This window comes from Salmo trutta, chromosome 27, assembly GCF_901001165.1.
Source record: "Salmo trutta chromosome 27, fSalTru1.1, whole genome shotgun sequence".
Classification (NCBI taxonomy): Eukaryota; Metazoa; Chordata; class Actinopteri; order Salmoniformes; family Salmonidae; genus Salmo; species Salmo trutta.
Genome location: NC_042983.1, coordinates 1,606,890 through 1,627,276, shown reverse-complemented (window position 1 = coordinate 1,627,276; position 20,387 = coordinate 1,606,890). Strand labels below are relative to the sequence as shown.

At 42.7% G+C, this 20,387-nt stretch overlaps 1 protein-coding gene across 49 annotated transcripts in view; it reads right to left on the bottom strand.

Moving 5' to 3' along the window:
• Positions 1–20,387, bottom strand: part of LOC115164110 (calcium/calmodulin-dependent protein kinase type II subunit beta) — a 91,915-nt gene that overhangs the window by 15,891 nt on the left and 55,637 nt on the right. For 14 of the 49 annotated variants that reach the window (XM_029716238.1, XM_029716250.1, XM_029716251.1 and 11 more), the window contains 4 exons: positions 10,019–10,056; positions 6,654–6,686; positions 4,431–4,508; positions 1,704–1,748 (listed from right to left, as the gene is read on the bottom strand). In XM_029716238.1, the coding sequence (XP_029572098.1) occupies positions 1,704–1,748; positions 4,431–4,508; positions 6,654–6,686; positions 10,019–10,056 (194 nt within the window). The remainder of the gene's footprint in view (positions 1–1,703; positions 1,749–4,430; positions 4,509–6,653; positions 6,687–10,018; positions 10,057–20,387) is intronic. The other 35 variants (XM_029716253.1, XM_029716264.1, XM_029716268.1 and 32 more) reach the window with 13 other exon arrangements.

Genomic DNA, 20,387 nt, shown 5'->3' with positions numbered 1-20,387 from the left:
AGAAGGAAATAGTCATGAAACCAGCTGATACATATAGCCTACATTACAAACATAAACACTGTACAAGCTCACAATGTCAACCCTAGCCTGGTCAAGCAGACCGACTGACTGCTGCGCTCATGTTTCATTCCACTTAACAGAATGTGAGCTATTGCAAGATTAGGCTGTTTCCAATGGGCACTCCACATCATTTCAACATGGATAATTGGGTAATATTTAGTTGAGACATTGATCAATGAGATTACAACCTATATTCAGTTTGGTTGTCAACGCAACCAAATATCAACATTTAAAGGAGATGTACTGTATCCACTGCTTGGATAGTTCCATCTGTGCAACTGACTTAGTCTGGCTTTAGTTTGTCTACAAATTAATCATTGATATGTTGGATTCAAGTCTCCATCTCAACCAAAAATCTAAGTTAAAAAACTGGACTAAATCAAATGAACCTTTTTTTAAAGATTTCTGGTTGAGATGGAGATGTGATTAGAACATATCAGTTATTCATTTGTAGACAAACTGGAATTAAAGCTAGACTAAGTCAGTGGTACAGATGGAACTATCCAAGCAGTACATACATCTCCTTCAAACGCGTTGACAACCAAAAGGCTCACTAAGGATCATTGCATTTTAAATCAACTAGAGCTTGAAACCCTAGGCCTATTGTATTGTCCATTTTTTGTTGCATTCTGGGTTGAATTGAAACAATAGCTGTTGATGACTTTGCAAATGCTATATAGACCTAAATAGCATCATTGATAAAGTATGGTCACATTTTATTTGCTCTGTAAAAGCTATTATTTGGAATGACTTCGAAAGCAACATTGAATCTATTTAGTTTCTAAGTGGAGATCTCGTAACCATCACTCTCACGATAGCACATTGGTAATAGTCAAACATCATAGCTGGGCTGGGCTTGGTTAAAACCCTTGATGGGAGACCAATGGGTAGCTGTAGATAGATCAATTCTCCAGTAGGAGGTCCTGCCCAGCCTATAGTTTTTTTTCCTGATAGTGGACGTAACGTTGAAGATCTGACGTTGTTTTAAAGGTACAAATTCAACATGTTTTATACAAGGTGTGTGTCTATGTTGAAATTTGGTTACCATGACATAATCCTGTGGTTGAAATTTCACGCACGCCCACACGCACGCCCGCACGCACGCACACACTTAGGGACAGATTTAGTTCTGTAAGAATTTGCCTCAGTGTAAAGTAACTTTGCACCTCAATAAATACATCATAAAGGGATATAATTATAGCGGTTTACTTTGAAAGGTTAGTGAATGAGAGGTGTTAATAAAAAAAATGGTTTGGAAATCTGTCCGTCGCTATCTGTAACACATTTAAGTCCCTGAAGAACTGTATGGACTAATATTGAGCACATTTTTACATTCAAAGATCTAAGTTTAACCAATCAAACTATTGGTTTCCAATTGACATTAGTGTGTTGAAATTGTCTCCACGCAAACACACACACACACACACCTGCATACTCATTATAGACGCTATTAGAGATGTGCTAAGCGGGTGCTGGATAAAACATAAATAACAGTGCATAATTGCACACACCCACACACACAAACACAGGCACACAGAGCCTACAGCACACGCCTCTGTAATGACACAGACACAAAGATGTGGAACGGGGGGGAAGCAGATCAAAGAGAGAATGAGAGGGAGGACAGGAGAAGGGGGATGTACCTTAGTCCCATCCACTGGATTATGGATAACAGTGGTCTGAGGCTCCTACAGAAAGAGAGGGATGGAGGGAGAGAGATATGGAGGGAGATGGAGAGAGAGAGCGAGAGAGAGATGGAGAAAAAGAGAGAGATGGGGAAGGATGAAAACAGAAAGATGCGAGAGAGAGGTAGAGGTAGAAAAAAGAAAAAGAGGGGAGGGGAAACAGGTAGAGAGAAAGTGTGAAAAAGAGAGCGAGAGGTATGTATGTAGAATGATGATGAAGCAAAAGGCGAGAAAACTGGTTAAGGCTGGAGGTGAAGGAGGGATGAAGATTCTTCTGGAGTGATAGAGTTGAGGGGGTGGATGAGCTGAGGACAGTCAATTTTTGTCAATTCAAAAAACACACACACGCTCTGAGCATTGGGAGAGAAACATTGCTGAAACGCAGAGAGAAAAGTCTGTGCCACACAGTTACACACCCACACACACACCCACACACACACACACACACACACACACACACACACAATAACGTCACAAAAACCCTGCAGGAATGTTGCGCCGCACAAAAGCACATAATGTACAGTAAACCATACAGTATGAAGAGGCCACAACTACAGTTATCCTCTTGAACGTATAACATTTTTGGTAATATGGGCACAATCTCATGGAAACTTTCCCGAAATAGAGTCACCACATTTGGCAGCTACAGCTGGTTCATTTCCAGAGTATGACGAACACTCGAAGGCATCGGGTGGCCGTCCTATTCCCTTTGGCCAGCATTTACCGACGATTCTACATGTTTAATCGCCACCGTTCATCGACACCCAGCAGGTGATCACTAACCCACCGAGGTCATCCGCTGCTTTTAGCCGTTCGTCGGCACAGTGGTTTTGTCCAAAACTGGAGACTGAGGTCATTACAATTCGAGTGTTGTACTGTAGTGGATGGGTACATCAGTGTCTGCAACTGAGTGTGTGTACGCGGCACAGAAGAGTTTGCAGTGCTGTCACGGTAAATGCAATAACAGCTACTCCGAAATACCATTACAGTCTGACAGGACCCAACCTGCCTTAGAAGGATGTTTTTGTAAACATCTAAACAGCTAAGTAGATAACGACTCTATCCTTGTAATGCTATTTCCTCTTCAATCTCACTCCGTTTCCTCTCCCGTCATCTCTCTCTCTATTCTGACAGTTGTGTACAAGACGGGTTTGACACACACGCCACACAGGGACGCACACGCACACACTTTCCAGCCACACCATTCTGAGCGCTCCTCCTCGGATGTGACACCTTCCGATGACCAATCACCAGCCAGCTGTCTCCTGCATGAGGATGACATTATTGTCATGACTACTGTCACCCGGGGCAACAGCTTGAGGAACAAGCAGAGAGAGAACAAGTCAGGGAGGGACTCACTGACTGACAGTTTAAAAAAAGAAGAGGGGTTTGTGTGATATTTTAAAGAGGATAAGGCTTATTATCACTGCCGGGCACTCATAAACCTAGTCTACCTCACACTGCCTCATACTTTATGCACAAGCCTGACTGCATAACAACTAGGTCTTTTCCAGAGGCTTTCAAATACTACAACTGTTACCTATACTTCCTGTACCTCTAAACCATTGTCTATAAGTTTGGGGGAAATATTCTGCATCAAAAGAGAGAGTATGTGAGATTTTACTTAGAGTATCAGTATCTATATCCACTACAGGAACTGCAGTATAATAGAAGAGGTTACAGCACCAAATAGCACAATAATGAGCTCCACTAGCAGAAGTCCCCCCCTCCCCCCCCCACACACACAAACACCAAGCATTAAAGGGCAAATGTGAGGGCGCCTAAAAATATGCTGATATACGGCTGCATGTGTTGTGCTGGTGTTGTGTATGGTAGAATGCCTGTCATTTTCCCCCATTTTTCTCCAGCTCTCTTCTCTAACTGGCCTGATCCCTGTTAAGTGTCTAGTGCCCTCATATCCCCCAGTAGTCAGGCAGATCCACCACATGGTTCACTATAGGCCACCCAAACTAACAACTAGTCACAGGAGAGGCAGTGATTCAGTAATATATGGTAATTTAGCAGACACTTTTATCCAAGGTTATTTAAGAGTGAATATATTCCGGATATCTAACCAACGTGGAAAACAAACCCACATTGAAACTCTGTTGTTGCACCATGCTCCAAGTAGTTTACAACCATCTAGCAGTTTTATTGGCATAATGTTCACCAATGTTCTGTCGATCTCTGCTATAGGGAAGAGAGATGAGTGTCAGACGAGACAAACAACCACCCACAGTCTCAGATCTCTGCTCCTGTCCTGTCGAAATACCAAAATGATCAAAGACTGCAACATTATGGAAGGAAACGCACACAGTAACAGTTGGTTACAGTGAAGCAACAGTTGGCAAATCTCTATAACACACGGTGGCAATCTTTAACAGCGAAGCACTTTTTGACACAACCTGGCATTTCTGGCTTCTCTCCTACAGAAAGCATCTGACACACACTTGACAGAGACAACGAAGAGCCATCTAGCCAACCACAGCTGCTCTAAAGTGGCAACAAACAACTGAGACCGACAGAGGAAAGGGAGGGAGGGAGAAAAGGAAATAGGACGAAAGGAGGGAGGGACGGACAAACTGTCTGAAAAGAAGACGACAGATAGACGGTTAAACGGACAGACAGACCGACAGACTGACAGACAGACGGGCAGAGGGAGGAGGGAGGATTAAAAGTAAATACCAGAACAGGAGTAGGGACGTTTCCTTTGGGGCTGGTGACTATGCTGTTTTTGGTGCTGTTTGTCTGTGGTGTCTGGGGCTGTGCAGGGAGAGGGGAGACAACACAGGGTTAACAACAGTGGCTGGTGGGGTGAGATACTGTGGATGGGTGATGAATGGGTCGTGGTGGTGGTGGTGAAGGGGTTAAAACAAAACAGACCTGGGTTCAAGTACTATTCGAAATCTTTCACTGAGCGTTTGTTCTACCTTGATCGTTGTTTGACCAGATGATGAGAGAAGTGATGGTTTTAGCTGGCATGGTGTGTAAGATGTAAGATAAAATACAGCATCACAGGAGATCAAGGGAAACAGAGCAGCGGTGACGGTCAAGCAGGATGTTACCCGTGTGTTAACCATGGAGAGAGAGAGAAAGAGAACAGAGAGAGAACGAGAGAACAGAGAGACAGAAAGAGCGAGCGAACAGAGACAGAAAGAGCGAGAGAACAGAGAGAGAACAGCGAGAGAACAGAGAGAGAATGAGAGAACAGAGAGAGAGAGAGCAGAGAGAGAGAGAGCGAGTGAGCGCGAGAGAACAGAGAGAGAGCGAGTGGGCGCGAGAGAACAGAGAGAACAGAGAGAGCGAGAGAGAGCGAGAGAATGCGAGAGAACAGAGAGAAAACAGAGAGCGAGAAAGAACAGAGAGAGAACAGAGAGAGAGCGAGAGAGAACAGAGAGAGAGAGCGACAGAACAGAGAGAGAGCGAGAGAACAGATAGAGTGAGAGAACACAGAGAGAGACAGAGAGAGACAGAGAGAGAGAGAAAGAGAGGGAGAATAGAGAAAGAGAGAGAGTGAGAGAACAGCGTGAGGGAACAGAGAGAGAGAAGAGAGAGAGAGACCGAGAACAGAGAGAGAGAGAGAACACAGAGAGAGAGAGAACAAAGACAGAGAGAGACATACAGAGCGAGAGAACAGAGAGAGAGCGAGTGAGCGTGAGCGAACAGAGAAAGGACAGAGAGCACAGTGAGAGAGAGCGAGAGAACACAGTGAGAGAGAGACAGAGAGATACAGAGAGAAAAAGAGGGAGAATAGAGAAAGAGAGAGAGTGAGAGAACAGCGTGAGGGAACAGAGAGAGAGAGAACAGAGAGAGAGAGAACACAGACAGAGAGAGAGAGAACACAGACAGAGAGAGACATACAGAGCGAGAGACAGAGAGACAGAGAGAACAGAGAGAAAGAGAGGGAGAATAGAGAAAGAGAGAGAGAGAACACACAGAGAGAGAACACAGAGAGAGAGAGAGAGAGAGAGAGAGAGAGAGAGAGAGAGAGAGAGAGAGAGAGAGAGAGAGAGAGAGCGAGAGAACAGAGAGAGAACAGAGAGAAAAAGAAAGAGAACAGAGAGTGTGAGAGAGCAAGAACAGAGAGCAAGAGAACACACACAGTCATCAGTGAGCGAAAATTGCACCAGGGCTGGCAAACAGACACCGATAACAAATCAACATCTATAGAAAATCCACACAAATACAAATACAGCCACAAAACACACATAAGCAGTCACATACTCACACAAATCAACCGAAGCAGTTCTACAGCTCAGACAAAGCTTCACTCGTCAACCATCAGATCTTCATATGCAGTAGCTCATCCATAACACAGAAACACATACAAAGAGATACTTTCTAACACGTTTAAGTAAAACCCGGTTTCAAATTCCAATCATCTCTCCAGCTGCAGTGTGTCATACAGCACACAGCTGAGATCCTTAGAGCATGGCAAGGAGAGGTCATATAGATGTGTGTGTGCATTCATGTCTAGGGTTCGAGTTCCACTGGGACATCTCTGAGGACACTCTGATCATCCACAGACAACGGCACACAAATAGCAGTCCAGGCCCGGGCAAACCATGCTTAACCTCTCCAATTGGGAATATAATGCTCCGACATAGCACACTTTCCTCTTCAGAAGGGAAAGGTCGAGGTTGAAGTTAGGTTAGGTAGATGAACTGAACTCCAAGCTCATAAGATGGGGAAAAGGGAAGAAATATAAAGAGCGGGTCCATGTAGGACTCTGGCAAACTCAAGATGGGAGTAGAGGTGGAGAGAGGGAAGAGGAGTGGATGAGGAGAGTGAAAGAGAAGAATCGAGGAGAAAAGTGGAGAGGCGGAATGAGGGAGTGGGGAAAAAGGGAGGGAGAAAGAGGGAGGGAGAAAGAGGGAGGTCCAGGGATGTTAAAAATGGCATGCTCACCATGTGCCGCACAGCGGAGCTGGACTTACGTTTCTGTCCCAGGCGGTGGAGGGCGAGCGAAAGATAGGAGGGAGAGAAAGAAATAATGGATGACAACAGATGAATGGCAAGTACTGAAGGATGAGCATGTCCAATAAAATGAGAACCCTGGTTAGTGAGCATGGTGGACCAATAGGCTCAAAACCACCATAAAGAAGTTCAATTTCACCCGTTCAAGAAAGCAGAGGAAAAAGAGGATCTCACATAGAAAATGTAACTTCTATGGTTTCTCAAGAAAGAAAGAAAGAAAGAAAGAAAGAAAAAGGAGGGTGCGCAAGCGGAGGACGGGAACAGAGGATGGATTGGCATGAGGAATACAAGGAAAAGAAAAAAGAGAAAGGTTTGGGAGCAGCTAGGGAGGAGCCCTGACTGGGAGTAAAATCATCAATCATTCTTTTGTGATGAGGAAAGAAGGAAAAGAGTCTTTCTTTAAGAAAAGAGCAGGAAGGAGAAACAATTACGTAGCAAAGAGAAGCTATGCAACTGATTTGTTAAAGGGATACTTCAGGATTTTGGCAATGAAGCCCGTTATCTACTTCCCCAAAGTCAGATGAACTCATGAATACCATTGTTATGTCTCATCTATTATGAAGGAAAATATCCATTTAATACACATTCAAAAGTGGCATCCATTATGATTAAAAAGCAGAACAATAACCTCTATCTGCATTTGCAATCTACAGGTAACTGACAAAATAAAGGAAACACCAACATAGTGTCTTAATAGGGCGTTGGGCCACCACGAGCCACCAGAACAGCTTCAATGCGCATTGGCATAGATTCTACAAGTGTCTGGAACTCTATTGGAGGGATGCGACACAGCAGCCTCACAGCAGTGCAGTAGCAGCTAGTGCCAGAACAGCACAGAAGAGAAGAGAAGAGAGCACAATGCGGCTGAAGCTGGTGTTTGACTGGGGTGGAAAATGTCAGGTGCTCTCCTGTTCTGCATTACAGAACAAGAAAGAACAGAGGAGACAAGGAGAGGGGTCAGAGGAGACAAGGAGAGGGGTCAGAGGAGACAAGGAGAGGGGTCAGAGGAGACAAGGAGAGGGGTCAGAGGAGCCAAACAACCAGGGAAATAATTATGCGAGAGGGAGCGAAGAGAGAGAAAGAGAGGGGGGAGGAAAGAAAAACACAATTTAAATATTTGAAAACGGTTAGGCTGAGTGTGTCGGGGGGGTCTGTTGCTAGGCAATGATGAGCGCGGCACAGAGAAGAGCAGGGGAAGTGTGTGTTGTGTGTTTGTGTTTGAGAGAGAGTCTATTTCTGTCCGGTCAGTTTCCAGGGTTCAGACTCATGTCTATTCCTGGAACTGGTGTCACATTCCCTACTGAACACACACACAAACACTAACACACACACACGTGCACACACATACACACAAACACTTACAAGTACACAAGCTCCCTAATTTACATACTCACAAGAACAAACATGATCATACTATTCCCCAACCTCCATCCGCTCTGCCTTTCCCCCCGCCCACATACACACGCACACACAATGCGTGGGATGTGTTGGTGCATTAGGTGAGACGGGGTGAGGATGGTGACAGAGATTCATTAAGGCTCGTCAGCAAGCCGGAGAGGGTTTCAAATGGTTAAAGAGCAGATGGGGTGAGCCGGAAATGGAAACCGTGATAGAGGGGGAGGTGGAAAAGAAAAAGAACCGAGGGATGAGATGGGAAAAAAAGAGAGAAAGAAAGAATGCTGGAGTGACAGATGGCATAAAATCGACAAAAAAGCGGACAAGACGGGGTGCAGCGAGGAGACACAGGCATGAACGGATGCACACACTACACTTGAAACCACTATTTTGTGATGGTTGCAAATTCAGTCAACACTCTCTCCCACATCTCTCTCACACACACACACACACACACACCACAGTCAGCCACCACAGCACACACTGACATAAAGACAGGACGTTCACGAATCACTGAGCAAGAGACACTTTCAGCTACACAGAAACACGCAAGCTAAGCAAAAGCAGAGAAAGAGATGTAGAGAGAGGGATGGGATGAGAGGGATGGGGGGGAGATAGCCACAACCAGAGAGGGAATAGAGAAGAGGAAAAGAACCAGGGGCCGGATTCACAAAACATGACTTACGAAAAAACGTAAAAAGTTTCTTAAGAAAATAAATCTGAAGTTTATAAGATACTTCGTAAATGCAATTCCTCAAAATGTTCTTAGGAATTCGTCGTTTTCTTAGGAACTTTGTAAATACCTTTCAGAACTTCGTAAATATCTGCTGATGTGGCCTTGACATTAGTGACGTGCTTGAAACCAATAAATAAGTCTATGTGACAGGGATGATGGGATTTGGATATTTTCTTATGGTTCACACATTACAGCCATCAGACTAGCTATATCAAAACCAACAATGGATAACCAAGGAAAGCGCAATAAAAACTTCAGTAAACAAGAGCTTGAAGTGATGGTGGAGGAAATAGCAGCCAGGAAAAGGTTGCTGTTGGGGAGACTTGATAACTGCAGGTTCACTGCAGAGACCAAAAAGAGAGGATGGGCGAGAGTGGCCGAGTCTGTCTCTGCCATCAGGGGTATGGCAAGGGACAGTGACGCCGTAAAAAGGAAGTCTTCTGACATCAAGTCGGCTGCTAAGAAGAAGGGAGCTGAGAGACCATTTATGTGGACCAGCTGGAGGAGAAGGTGTCGTCCATCATAGAGATGGTGGTAGAGGGACTGCGCGACCGGTAAGTTAGTTAGCTATGTTAGCTAGCTAACGCGTAACGACATTATAGCCAACATATCTAACAACGTTAACGTTAGCGAAGTTAGCAAAGTTCTTCTTTGTAAATTGACGAGATAGTGCTAGATATTTAACACTTCTAGAATATTGTAATATATTGTTAATTACTAGCTAGCTAAATAATGCATGTTTAATTTGTTTTCTTGCTGTATTTAAATATCCAGTAGTCAACTGTGTCTGTGGCGCAAGAAAACATTAATGGTTACAAAAGTATCCATTCGTCTCAAGACAAGGGTTTAGCTGTCCTAAAGTTAAGTACATTTCCAAGAAGAAATCCTAACACCTTATTATCTTCTTACCTTTTTTCTCAGGAAGAAACAGGGAAAAAATTAAGAACATTTCCAAGAACTTTATTGAGGAATAGTAACTTTGTTTAACTTTCTTCATAAGTCTATAGTTAAGGAAAAAACTGTTACTGAAACTGAAATTTCTTCTTAAGAAGGTTTTGTGAATCCGGCCCCAGGGCCTAAACCCCTGATAAGTTAAGAGAAGAGAAAGAGGAGGAGGAAGAGGGAAGGTTTGGAGCAGGGACGTGTAAGTTGAACAGGGCCTTACCTTGACATCTGCCTTCTTGTTGAGCAAACTTTTGGCTGCTGCAATAGGAAACAAAAGAAGAGAGACAGCAGGTCAGAGATGCAGCGAGAACACAGGAGAGATCACATAGAGACAACGGCATCAACCTGTAGGAGTCATGTTCATTTGACTGCAATTCAAACAGAAGGCAACTGAGGCCTTTTATTGACAAGATAGGAAAGTTAATGTGACTGTGTATTGTAATGCTGGAGGTGAAAGAGAATCAAAGACAGTAGGAGCTTAGAGGTATTAATTGCTAGCATTATGGTACCGAGGGGACAAGGCAGTCATCTGTGATATGATTAAATTCATGGTCCTCGTATAAAACTGCTTGAGGAGCACAATGTTCATTAAAACACAACAATTGACGGCTTCCTAAGTACCATTGTCGGTAGGACAATAACATTAGGAGTGGACAATGTGTTATTCCCTTATTGGACTAAACCATTACATCCTAGTGGGAGAGGAGAGTAGAAATGTCATACAGACAACAGTCAGTATCCTCTCCAACTACTTCACCAGGACACACACACACACACACACACACACACACACACACACACACACACGTGTGAACCTATGTAATAGAAACAGACACACACACATACTTGTTCCTGGGTTAGGCCCAGCGAGAGTTGATGTGGGTTGTTGCCGTGGGCAACAGAACCTCATTTTAGGGAACTGGTTAATTAGTTAATGAGGCAGAGATAGAAAACGAATTTTGGAGAGAAAGAGACAGATTCTTGAGTTTGTCCCCCTGGTCCCCTTCAGGGCTAGAGTCCAAAATGGGTCCTCCATCCATTACATTACCAGCGAAAATGTTGCAATCGGATACTTTTGAAAAACTAGATGCTTACTTCTAGGATTACTTTTAAGTTCAGAAAGGATGTTTGCCAAAAAAATGACACCTTTCTGTTTTCTCAATGACATTCAAAATCAGCATTGAAAAAAGGCGCAAGTTTAAGTTTGTTTCTGCCTGAGCGAGTCTGACCACAAGTCAGAGACCACTATGACGACACACCAAATGCATTTGATGGATCGCGGGAAAAGAGCAGGAATAGGCTTTTGTAGGCTATAGTCCAAGCTATGTATTCCAATGGTGCGACTGCTGTCGGCACCCAAAGATTATACATCCAATTTGAATAAATGCTTGGAGGTAAAAATGACAGTCATGTAGCATGTAGCCTACGTGTGATAAGAATATCACTATATAGCGCAATTGTGGTTGTTGTGGATGGCTGTTCACAAATGTAATTCTAAATCCAATTTGTGCCAATTCCCCAAAAAAATCCATCGGTCTAACGGTCACATGCTCAAACGTGCACACGTAAACGTAAAAAAACAAAAAAACAATAGGCCTATAGCAAATTCAGCATATGACATTCATTTTTTCACACGCAAATAGCACATTTCGGTAGTGCTCAAAGCATGCCATTCCATGAGAGCAGCATTTCTTTTTCAACTCGAAGCAATGACCCCAATCAGTCCTCCATGACAACAAAACATAAACAACAGAGTAGGTTATTAAGTCTAGTTTTTGGGCTATGCTCAGCTAAAACAATTTGGCTAATCTATATTTCCAAGTTGAAGAACAAGGGTCATTCAATTCATTGGAATGACTGAAAATCTGAGAGACTTTGTTTTTTAATGTAAAGATATGGCCTTATTGTATTATCAATAGTAGAAAGCAATGGGTTAGAAGAGGCCTACATAACCAACCCATAAAGTAAAATGCAACATCAATTTATGGCCAGCTATATAAACTCTAATATTGATTTATCCTGCAATAAATGTTGTTCAATTGGTAATATAAATTGTTTTCTTCTTTTAATGACTCTGAAGGGCAAAGTAATCTAAAAGTAACCGGAAGTAATCAGATTACAATATTGAGTTTGGGTAATCCAAAAGTTACGTTAATGATTACAATTTTGGACAGGTAACCAGTAACTGTAACAGACTACATTTAGAAAGTTACCTACCCAAACCTGCCTCCCAACACACACGCACGCACACGTGGCATCTCACTGCGCTTGTGCATCCTTTACCTTGCTGTCAATCGACATTGTCTCATCAAGCAGGTGGGCTCTATACCTGTCAGAGTAAGACTGTCCCAGTCTCAGTCCCCTAACTCTACGAGACATCATCAGCTCCACTGCTACTTTTAAAGTCCTGAGTCCCATTGACAGTCTAATCACATCCTATCACAACATCAACACTACCGCATTACATAAAACACTATTTCTGGCATTCTGGATTTTTCTCTTCTCTCCTCCTTTTTAGCTCTTTCTATATAGCTCATGCTCTCCCCTCTCTCTCTCTCTGTAGCTCTGTCTAGCTCTCTCTCTCTACACACAATGCACACAAATCTGCAGTGAATTTTAAATAGAGGCTTGACTTCCATGAGAAACTAATTTCTGGAGGAATTGGAAGCAAGCAGGAGAAGCCTGTTCAAAGTGTGTTTGAGGCCACGAGAGGAGAGGAGATGGTGATGAGACAGGAGAGCCCGCTCTTTAGAAGTCAAAACATGGTGGTGGGTGTGGAGAGAGAGACAGAGAGAGAGACAGAGAGAGAAGAGGGAAAGGAAGACAAAATGAAAGACGAGAGGATAATGCAACACTCGCAATTTACTTTCCTCTGCTTTTCCCCTTCCTTCCTACACAGTATCCCATTCCTCTTTCCATCTTCCTCAATTGACATAGAAACTCATTTTTACCAGCATACAGATAGCTAAATGTGCAAATTCATCAGTTTACTAGGTACATCGGGCAGCACGATAATCACATGGGCCCTGTTTCCCAAAAGCATCTTAAGGCTAAGTTCATCGCTAGAACCTTCATATGAGCATCATTAAATCTCTGAGATATTTCCCAAAACTATGGCTGTGGCGGTCATGACATTTTGTCAGCCGGTTATTGTCATGCAAATAACTGCCGGTCTCACGGTAATTGACCGTTAATTAACAAATACGTTTTGCATCTTTGGCTTCTAAGCATAGCCTAAAGCCATGAAGCCGACAGAAACAGCTGTAGGCTATTTTGCGCAAGGGAGCAGAGCATGAGCATGATATTTTCCCTTTCACACTGAGTGGTTATGGAAAGGGTGAGCTGAAGAACATTTCAGAAGAACAGAATAGCATATTCAGAGTCGTCCTTATGTCAGGCCCTGATCTGGCTATGCAATAAGAACAATACAATTGAATATAGGTGAATAAAATAGAAAGGATATTTTTCCCCAAACTATTTCAGAGGGAATGAGCACATACGGCTATTCTGTGTTGAGCGGTTAACAAAGAAACAGGGGCCGGATTCACAAAACATTACTTCCGAGAAAACTTAAGAAGCTGCTTAAGAAAAAAAAAGAAGTTCAAAAGATAAGTAAATGCAATTCCTCAAAATGTTCTTAGGGATTTCTAGTTTTCTTAGGAACTTCATAAATATCTTTCTTAAGAACTTCGTAAATATCTTCTTATGTGGCATTGGCATTAGTGACGTGGTTGAAACCAATAAATAAGCCTATGTGACAGGGATGATAGGATTTGGCCCACTATAATAAAGTGTTGATATTTCAATTTTATTACATGAATTTTTTTGCTTAATGTCTCGAGAATACAAATGTTTTAGTTGGCTCGCGAACCCTTCACACACAAACAAAAAAACATTATTTTTCACACATTATAGCCATCAGACTAACGTTAGCTACTGTACATCAAAACAAAAAATGGATAACCAAGGAAAGCGCAATAAAAACTTCAGTAAACAAGAGCTTGAAGTGATGGTGGAGGAAATAGCAGCCAGGAAAAGGTTGCTGTTGGGGAGACTTGATAACTACAGGTTCACTGCAGAGACCAAAAAGAGAGGAGGGCGAGAGTGGCCGAGTCTGTCTCTGCCATCAGGGGTATGGCAAGGGACAGTGACGCCGTAAAAAGGAAGTCTTCTGACATCAAGTCGGCTGCTAAGAAGAAGGGAGCTGAGAGACCATTTATGTGGACCAGCTGGAGGAGAAGGTGTCTGTCACGTCCTGACCAGTAAAGGGGTTATTTGTTCTTATAGTCAGGACGTGGCAGGGGGTATTTGTTTTATGTGGTTTAGGGTGTGTTTGTGTATGTGTTCATGTAGAGGGGGTATTTGGTTTATATGGTTCGGGGTGGTTGTGTATGTAGAGGGGTATTTGATTTATTAGTCCAGGGTTTTGGGTTATCGTTCTATGTTAGTTTATTTCTATGTTCTGTCTAGGCGTTTGTATTTCTATGTTTTGGTAATGGGGATTGGGGCCTTCAATTGGAGGCAGCTGTCTATCGTTGCCTCTGATTGAAGGTCCTATATTTAGGAGTGTGTTTGGTTTGGGAATTGTGGGAGATTGTTTCTTGTTTTGCTGTGTGCCTGACAAGACTGTCTAGTTCGGTTGTTTTTGTATACGTTGTTTGTGTTTTTCCTTCTTCACTAATAAAAAGAAGATGAGTATACATTTTCCCGCTGCGTTTTGGTCTACACCCTACGACACCCGTGACAGAATCTCCCACCAAACACAGACCAAGCAGCGGAGGAGGGAGCAGCAACAGATGGACTATCGGGAGTCATGGACCTGGGAGGAGATTAAGGCCGGAGTGGGCCCATGGAGGAAGGCGAAAGAGGATCGGGAATGTTACAGGGGAACACGGTTGGCGTTCAAACCGGAGAGGCAGCCCCAATAAAAAAAATTGGGGGGGCACACGGGTAGTTTGGCTGGGCGAGGATTAAGCCCCAAGCCAAATCCCTGTGCTTTTGTTAAGCAACCTATGACTGGACAGGTCCCGTTCTTCGGGTTAATGCGTACTGTGGCGAGGCCAAGTATTTTCAGGCCGGTGTGCGCAGTGCCAGCATTTGCCAGGGGGAAGTGGGCACCCAGCCAGTACGGGCGGTGCCAGTCCTGCGCTCGAGACCGCCAGTGCGCCTCTACGGTCCAGTGTATCCTGCTCCTCGCACTAGCCGTGAGGTGACAGTGTCGTGACAGTGTCGTCCATCATAGAGATTGTGGTAGAGGGACTGCGCGACCGGTAAGTTAGTTAGCTACGTTAGCTAGCTAACATGTAAAGACATTATAGCCAACATAGCTAACGACGTTAACTTAGCTAAGTTAGCCAAGTTCTATATTGTAATATATTGTTAATTACTAGCTAGATAATGCGTGTTTAATTGTTATTCTTGCTGTATTTAAATATCCGGTAGCCAACTGTTTCTGTGGCGCAAGAAAACATTAATGGTTACAAAAGTACCCATTCATCTCAAGACAAGGGTTTAGCTGTCCTAAAGTTAAGTACATTTCCAAGAAGAAATCCTAAAGCATCATTTTCAAGAATCCCATTTCTTCTTAACTTTTTTCTTAGGAACATTTCCAATAACTTTATTGAGGAATAGCAACTTTGCTTAACTTTCTTCTTAAGTCTATAGTTAAGGAAAAAATGCCAGTTAAGAATACATTTCTTCTTAAGAAGGTTTTGTGAATCCGGCCCCAGGTCCTCCATAGTTATTTATGCAACTTTAGTTGGGATACAAACTTTATGGAAATATGTGTTAATTTCTAATACATTTTAAGCCTGCATGATGCAACTAATTATTTGAAAAAAGTTGTATGAAAGGGAAGCGCTCTGCCTTGTTTCTTGCGCAGACTGCACACACTTCATCAGTTTCTCATTCACAGTTTGACAAGGACTTGATAATATTCTCACACAGATGATTCTCAATTTAATCTGGTCTTTACATATAGCCTACTAATATATATATATATATATATATAAGTGGATTTATTTCTTATTCAGAATGGCCCACACAAAAAAAATATTATAATCCGTAGCCTGCACTCGAATAGCGAATGGAGGTTACGTGCAATTATGTTTTTGATTTGCCAGGTGGGCTACACCGTTTGTAAAGCGGATTAATGAGCTTCATTTTTAAAGAATTTAGCAAAAAAATATACAGTGCATTTGGAAAGTATTCAGACCCCTTTACTTTTTCCAAATTGTATTACGTTACAGCCTTATTTTAAAATTGATTAAATTAATTTCCCCCTCATCAATCTACACACAAAACTCCATAATGACAAAGCAAAAACAGGTTTAATGATTTTTTTGCAAATGCATTAAAATAAAAAAACAGAATTAACTTATTTAAATAAGTACTCAGACCCTTTGCTATGAGACTCAAAATGTATCCCAGGTGCATCCTGTTTCCATTGATCATCCTTGAGATGTTTCTACAACTTGATTGGAGTCCACCTGTGGTAAATTCAATTGATTGGACATGATTTGGAATCCTCAAGTCTCTGAATGTCCTTGAGTGAGAAAGCTGGCCAGTCACACATTATTGCGCAGTGGCTGGGCTTATAAGAAGATGTTTCACTAGGCTCTGTAGGCTATTGGCTCTCCAACAATGTTCCAGGGGTCTTGTGCCTATAGGCTACTTTTTAAGTTATTTGGCCATTTGCGTCACAACCCTTATCAAAACATATAGGCCTATGGGCTAGGCAACATGATGCATGGGACTACAGTATGATTTGAAAAAGTCGCACTGGGCCTCATTCACAAGTAATAATCTGGATATCATAAGGTGAATGCACCAATTTGTAAGTCGCTCTGGATAAGAGCGTCTGCTAAATGACTTAAATGTAAATGTAAATGTAATAATATTCTCCTCATTCACAAGTAATAATATTCTCACCATTCAGACTATTGTCAATTTAATGTTGTCTTTATATAAACTAAACAATATGTGCGGAATTAGTTTTGATTTAGAATGGGCCATTATCATGCACCTGTCGGAACAAGGGCAGGGAGAAAAAAGACATAATCCGTGTGCACCTGAATAGCAAATGGAGGATGCTTTTCCCGCGGTTCATTTTTCATGCCAGCCAGGTAGGCTACTGTGGTTGTAAAGAGAAGCAATGTGCTTAATATATGGAAAGTTGAGAAATAAATATAGTAGGCCTATAGAATGCTGGTGGGATCCTCTTTTTAATAGAGACCATCAAATCTGTTTTCTCACGCAATTGCATAGCATAAGCCTATAGAAACGTTGTGCAACAGGAACACAAATGTTATTCCATGCATCAACCAGCTATGAGGAGCTGGCTCTCGCTGCGCAACAGGTGACCCTATTCCGTGCAAACTCTGAATGCCAGGGCTCTCATGAAGTGTTCGATTTGATTTTCAATAGCATTTGCATTGATGTCAGAGTCACTAGAGGGACAATAGAGCGCTGAGTACCGGTCATTAGAGACTGGCCATTAGCAAGTTTGGTAGGCTACTAATGAGCATCAGAGGCATCAGAGAGCAGTTTTGGAGAAACCTAATTACTATGACTCAACGGTTCGATGCGTTCCGTACCACGTCACTTTATATCAAATCAAATGTAATTTTATTTGTCACATACACATATTTACCAGATGTTATTGCGGGTGTAGCGAAATGCTTGTGTTCCTAGCTCCAACACGACTCTGATTTCTCGTCATTACGCACAAGCCTTTCACCGCGTCACCTTACACACAGAAGATCTTTGTCAAACATAGAATCAACGTTTATCTGTCGTTCTGTGACTGCCGATAACTTCAAAGTGGACAACAGATACAATGTTACCAATGTCTGTGCATTGTTACACACAAGCGAATGATAAAATGATGCTTCAAATGAAAACCCGAGACGACTGGATCACGGTTTTCATTCAATTTCGTTTTATTTGGCTGTCTATCATTTTATCATCAATATATTTCATGATGTGTAGCCTACCGTGCACAATGAGCACAAATCTTCATTTAGTGCATTATTATAAGATATGCATTAGAATAAGCCGCCTCCATATTTGCAGCCATAGGTGATATCTCTCTAGGAGCTGATCCGTCGGCAGTATTGTGGAATAGTTATAAAGTTAAGGTAAGATTTGAATGGAGAAAGCTGATCCGAGAGCAGCACTGCCTTTCTTTCGATCCTATCAGTATCGACACATGCCTCAACGACGCACTTAGCGAACGTTCTCTCTGCGTGGTGTTTTGGGAAACACGTTACATTTTTGGCCATTGTAGGAAAGATGCATCATTAAAACACTCGTAAGCCTAAGTTCCATTGCTATTGGGAAACTGGGCCCAGCTCTGTTATCCAAAGAGCACTGTTCGAATGTCAAGAGCGGTAGGATTTGTGTGGAGTTTTCCTCCACTGCCTCTCACTGGCATGTTTTCATTAAGGGACATAACAGTGTCAAGTGCATTCTCACATCTTGTTTGAAGTCTCAGAGAGAGAAAGATAGAGAGGGAGGGATGGAAGAGGATAGGAGTAAGAGAGGAAGAAAGAGAGAAGAGGGATGTTTTTGCCCTAGCATTTTTCACACAACATTTATTCCAATAAACTGACATTGTTTTTCCTTCCACTATAGAACAGACCAGAGCCTTCTATCTGAATAAATAGAAGCTTCTGGAACACTTTCAGAAAGCTTAGACAGACTCTAGAATGGAAGTGGTCTGAGCTGCAGAACAACCACTGAGTTGCAGTCATAGACAAAAATATTTAGCCCTCTTTGTGTTTACATACATCATTGGTTGCAGTTACACTCACTCTCAGATCGCTCAGATAGATTCCATAAAATGAGAGAAAGTAGAATTCCATGGTGTTTTGCCCCAACCTGTAAACCCAAAGGTCATGCTGTTCTTAAACCCTGTATAGCAGGGGTAGGAAACCCTGTTTCTGGAGTACCATAGGTACTTCAGCATTTTGTTCCAACTAGGCACCACACCTGACCAACTGAGCTAATTGACCAGTTCAGTGATTGACTAAATTCAACACACTTGGTCTTCCAGATCGGTTAAATCAAAAACATGAAGTGCCTTCGGCACTCCAGGACCAGGGTTGCTTACCCGTGCTGTAGAGGAAGCAAGAAGGCTCCTTACCTTGCCACAAATTACAGAAGCAAGAAGGAAGGAAGGAAAGAGGGGAGGAAGAGATTAAGAGAAGAAGACAATGGGTCATATTGGTTAATACCCATTAAGATGGTCACTTACATTCCTGTAAATAGCAGGCCCTACAGGAAGAAGCAAGGATGGAGGCTGATTTGTAAAAACCTTTGCCTGTCTGTCTTGTGCCACTCTGTATATGTCTGTCTGTCTTGTGCCTGTCTGTCTGTCTTGTGTCTGTCTGTCTTGTGCCATTCTGTATATGTCTGCCTGTCTTGTGCCTGTCTGTCTGTCTTGTGCCTGTCTGTCTGTCTTGTACCTGCCTGTCCGTCTGGTGCCAGTCTGTAAGCATCCTGATGAAGGCATCAAGTCAGAATCATTTTGGTTTTTCATAAGAAGAAACATTTCAGTGAACTTCTATTTGCCTCTAGAGAGGCTAACTATATCCTGTGGATCCTGTGCGTCTGTCTCTGCCTCTCTAGTGGAGGAGGAGTAGATCTAATGTAGAGAGACAGACAGGTCAGTATGAAGTTCCAATATTTGATCAGTCTTGTGGAGACAGTGGGAAGTGGAGAGGACAGCAAAGCTGATTGCATCAGCTCTATCCCTACGCTATAAACAGTATAAACATTCAATTGAATAGTTAGCCAATGCTAGTATTGCTGAACATACAGTACAGTAACCAACAATAACTATGTACTTAGAAGACTGATGGAATCTCTCCCTACACTAAAGCGTGTAGTGGTTATTCTAAAGAATTTGTATTCATCAATTGTGGTGCAATTACACACTCAACTACTGGCAAACCATCATCCTTCTGTTGTTATGTCACACAAACTTTGGATTGTTACAGATATAAAAACTATTTTTCATGAGAAGCCCCAACCTTGCATCTTTCACTGTGTTAACCACGCGTCATATCCCTGTAACCCCCTGTGTTAGAATGCATGCACCAGTCCAGTGCCCCATGCAGCATTCACCGACAGCACATGGGCCGTTCCATCCTTAAAATGACGGGGGGTAAACTTTCCAGTGTTATTAACAGAGAAAAATTGAGGAAAGAGGTAGAGCAGGGGAACAAGGAAGGAAATAGAGGTATTAAATGAAAAGAGGCAAATGAAGATGAGATTGAAGCGGTATGGAATGGTGTGTTAGAAGGAAAATGAATGAGAGACAAAGAGAGATCAGAAAGGGATAAGAAGGACAGGTCTTGTTGGGTCAGGCATGCTCCACTGTGCTGCTATGTGCAGTGAAGGAATGGAGAGATGGAGCAGGAGAAGAGGAATAGCTCGTGAGTGGAGAGAAAGAGGCCAGGTGGCCAATGAGGTGTGGTGATGGAAGTGGCATGCTCTGAACACCCATGCTAGGAGGAAAGGAGAGAGGACGAGAAGAGAAAAGGAAAGGAAAGAGGGAGGGAGGGAGTGAGGAGGGTAGCACCCCC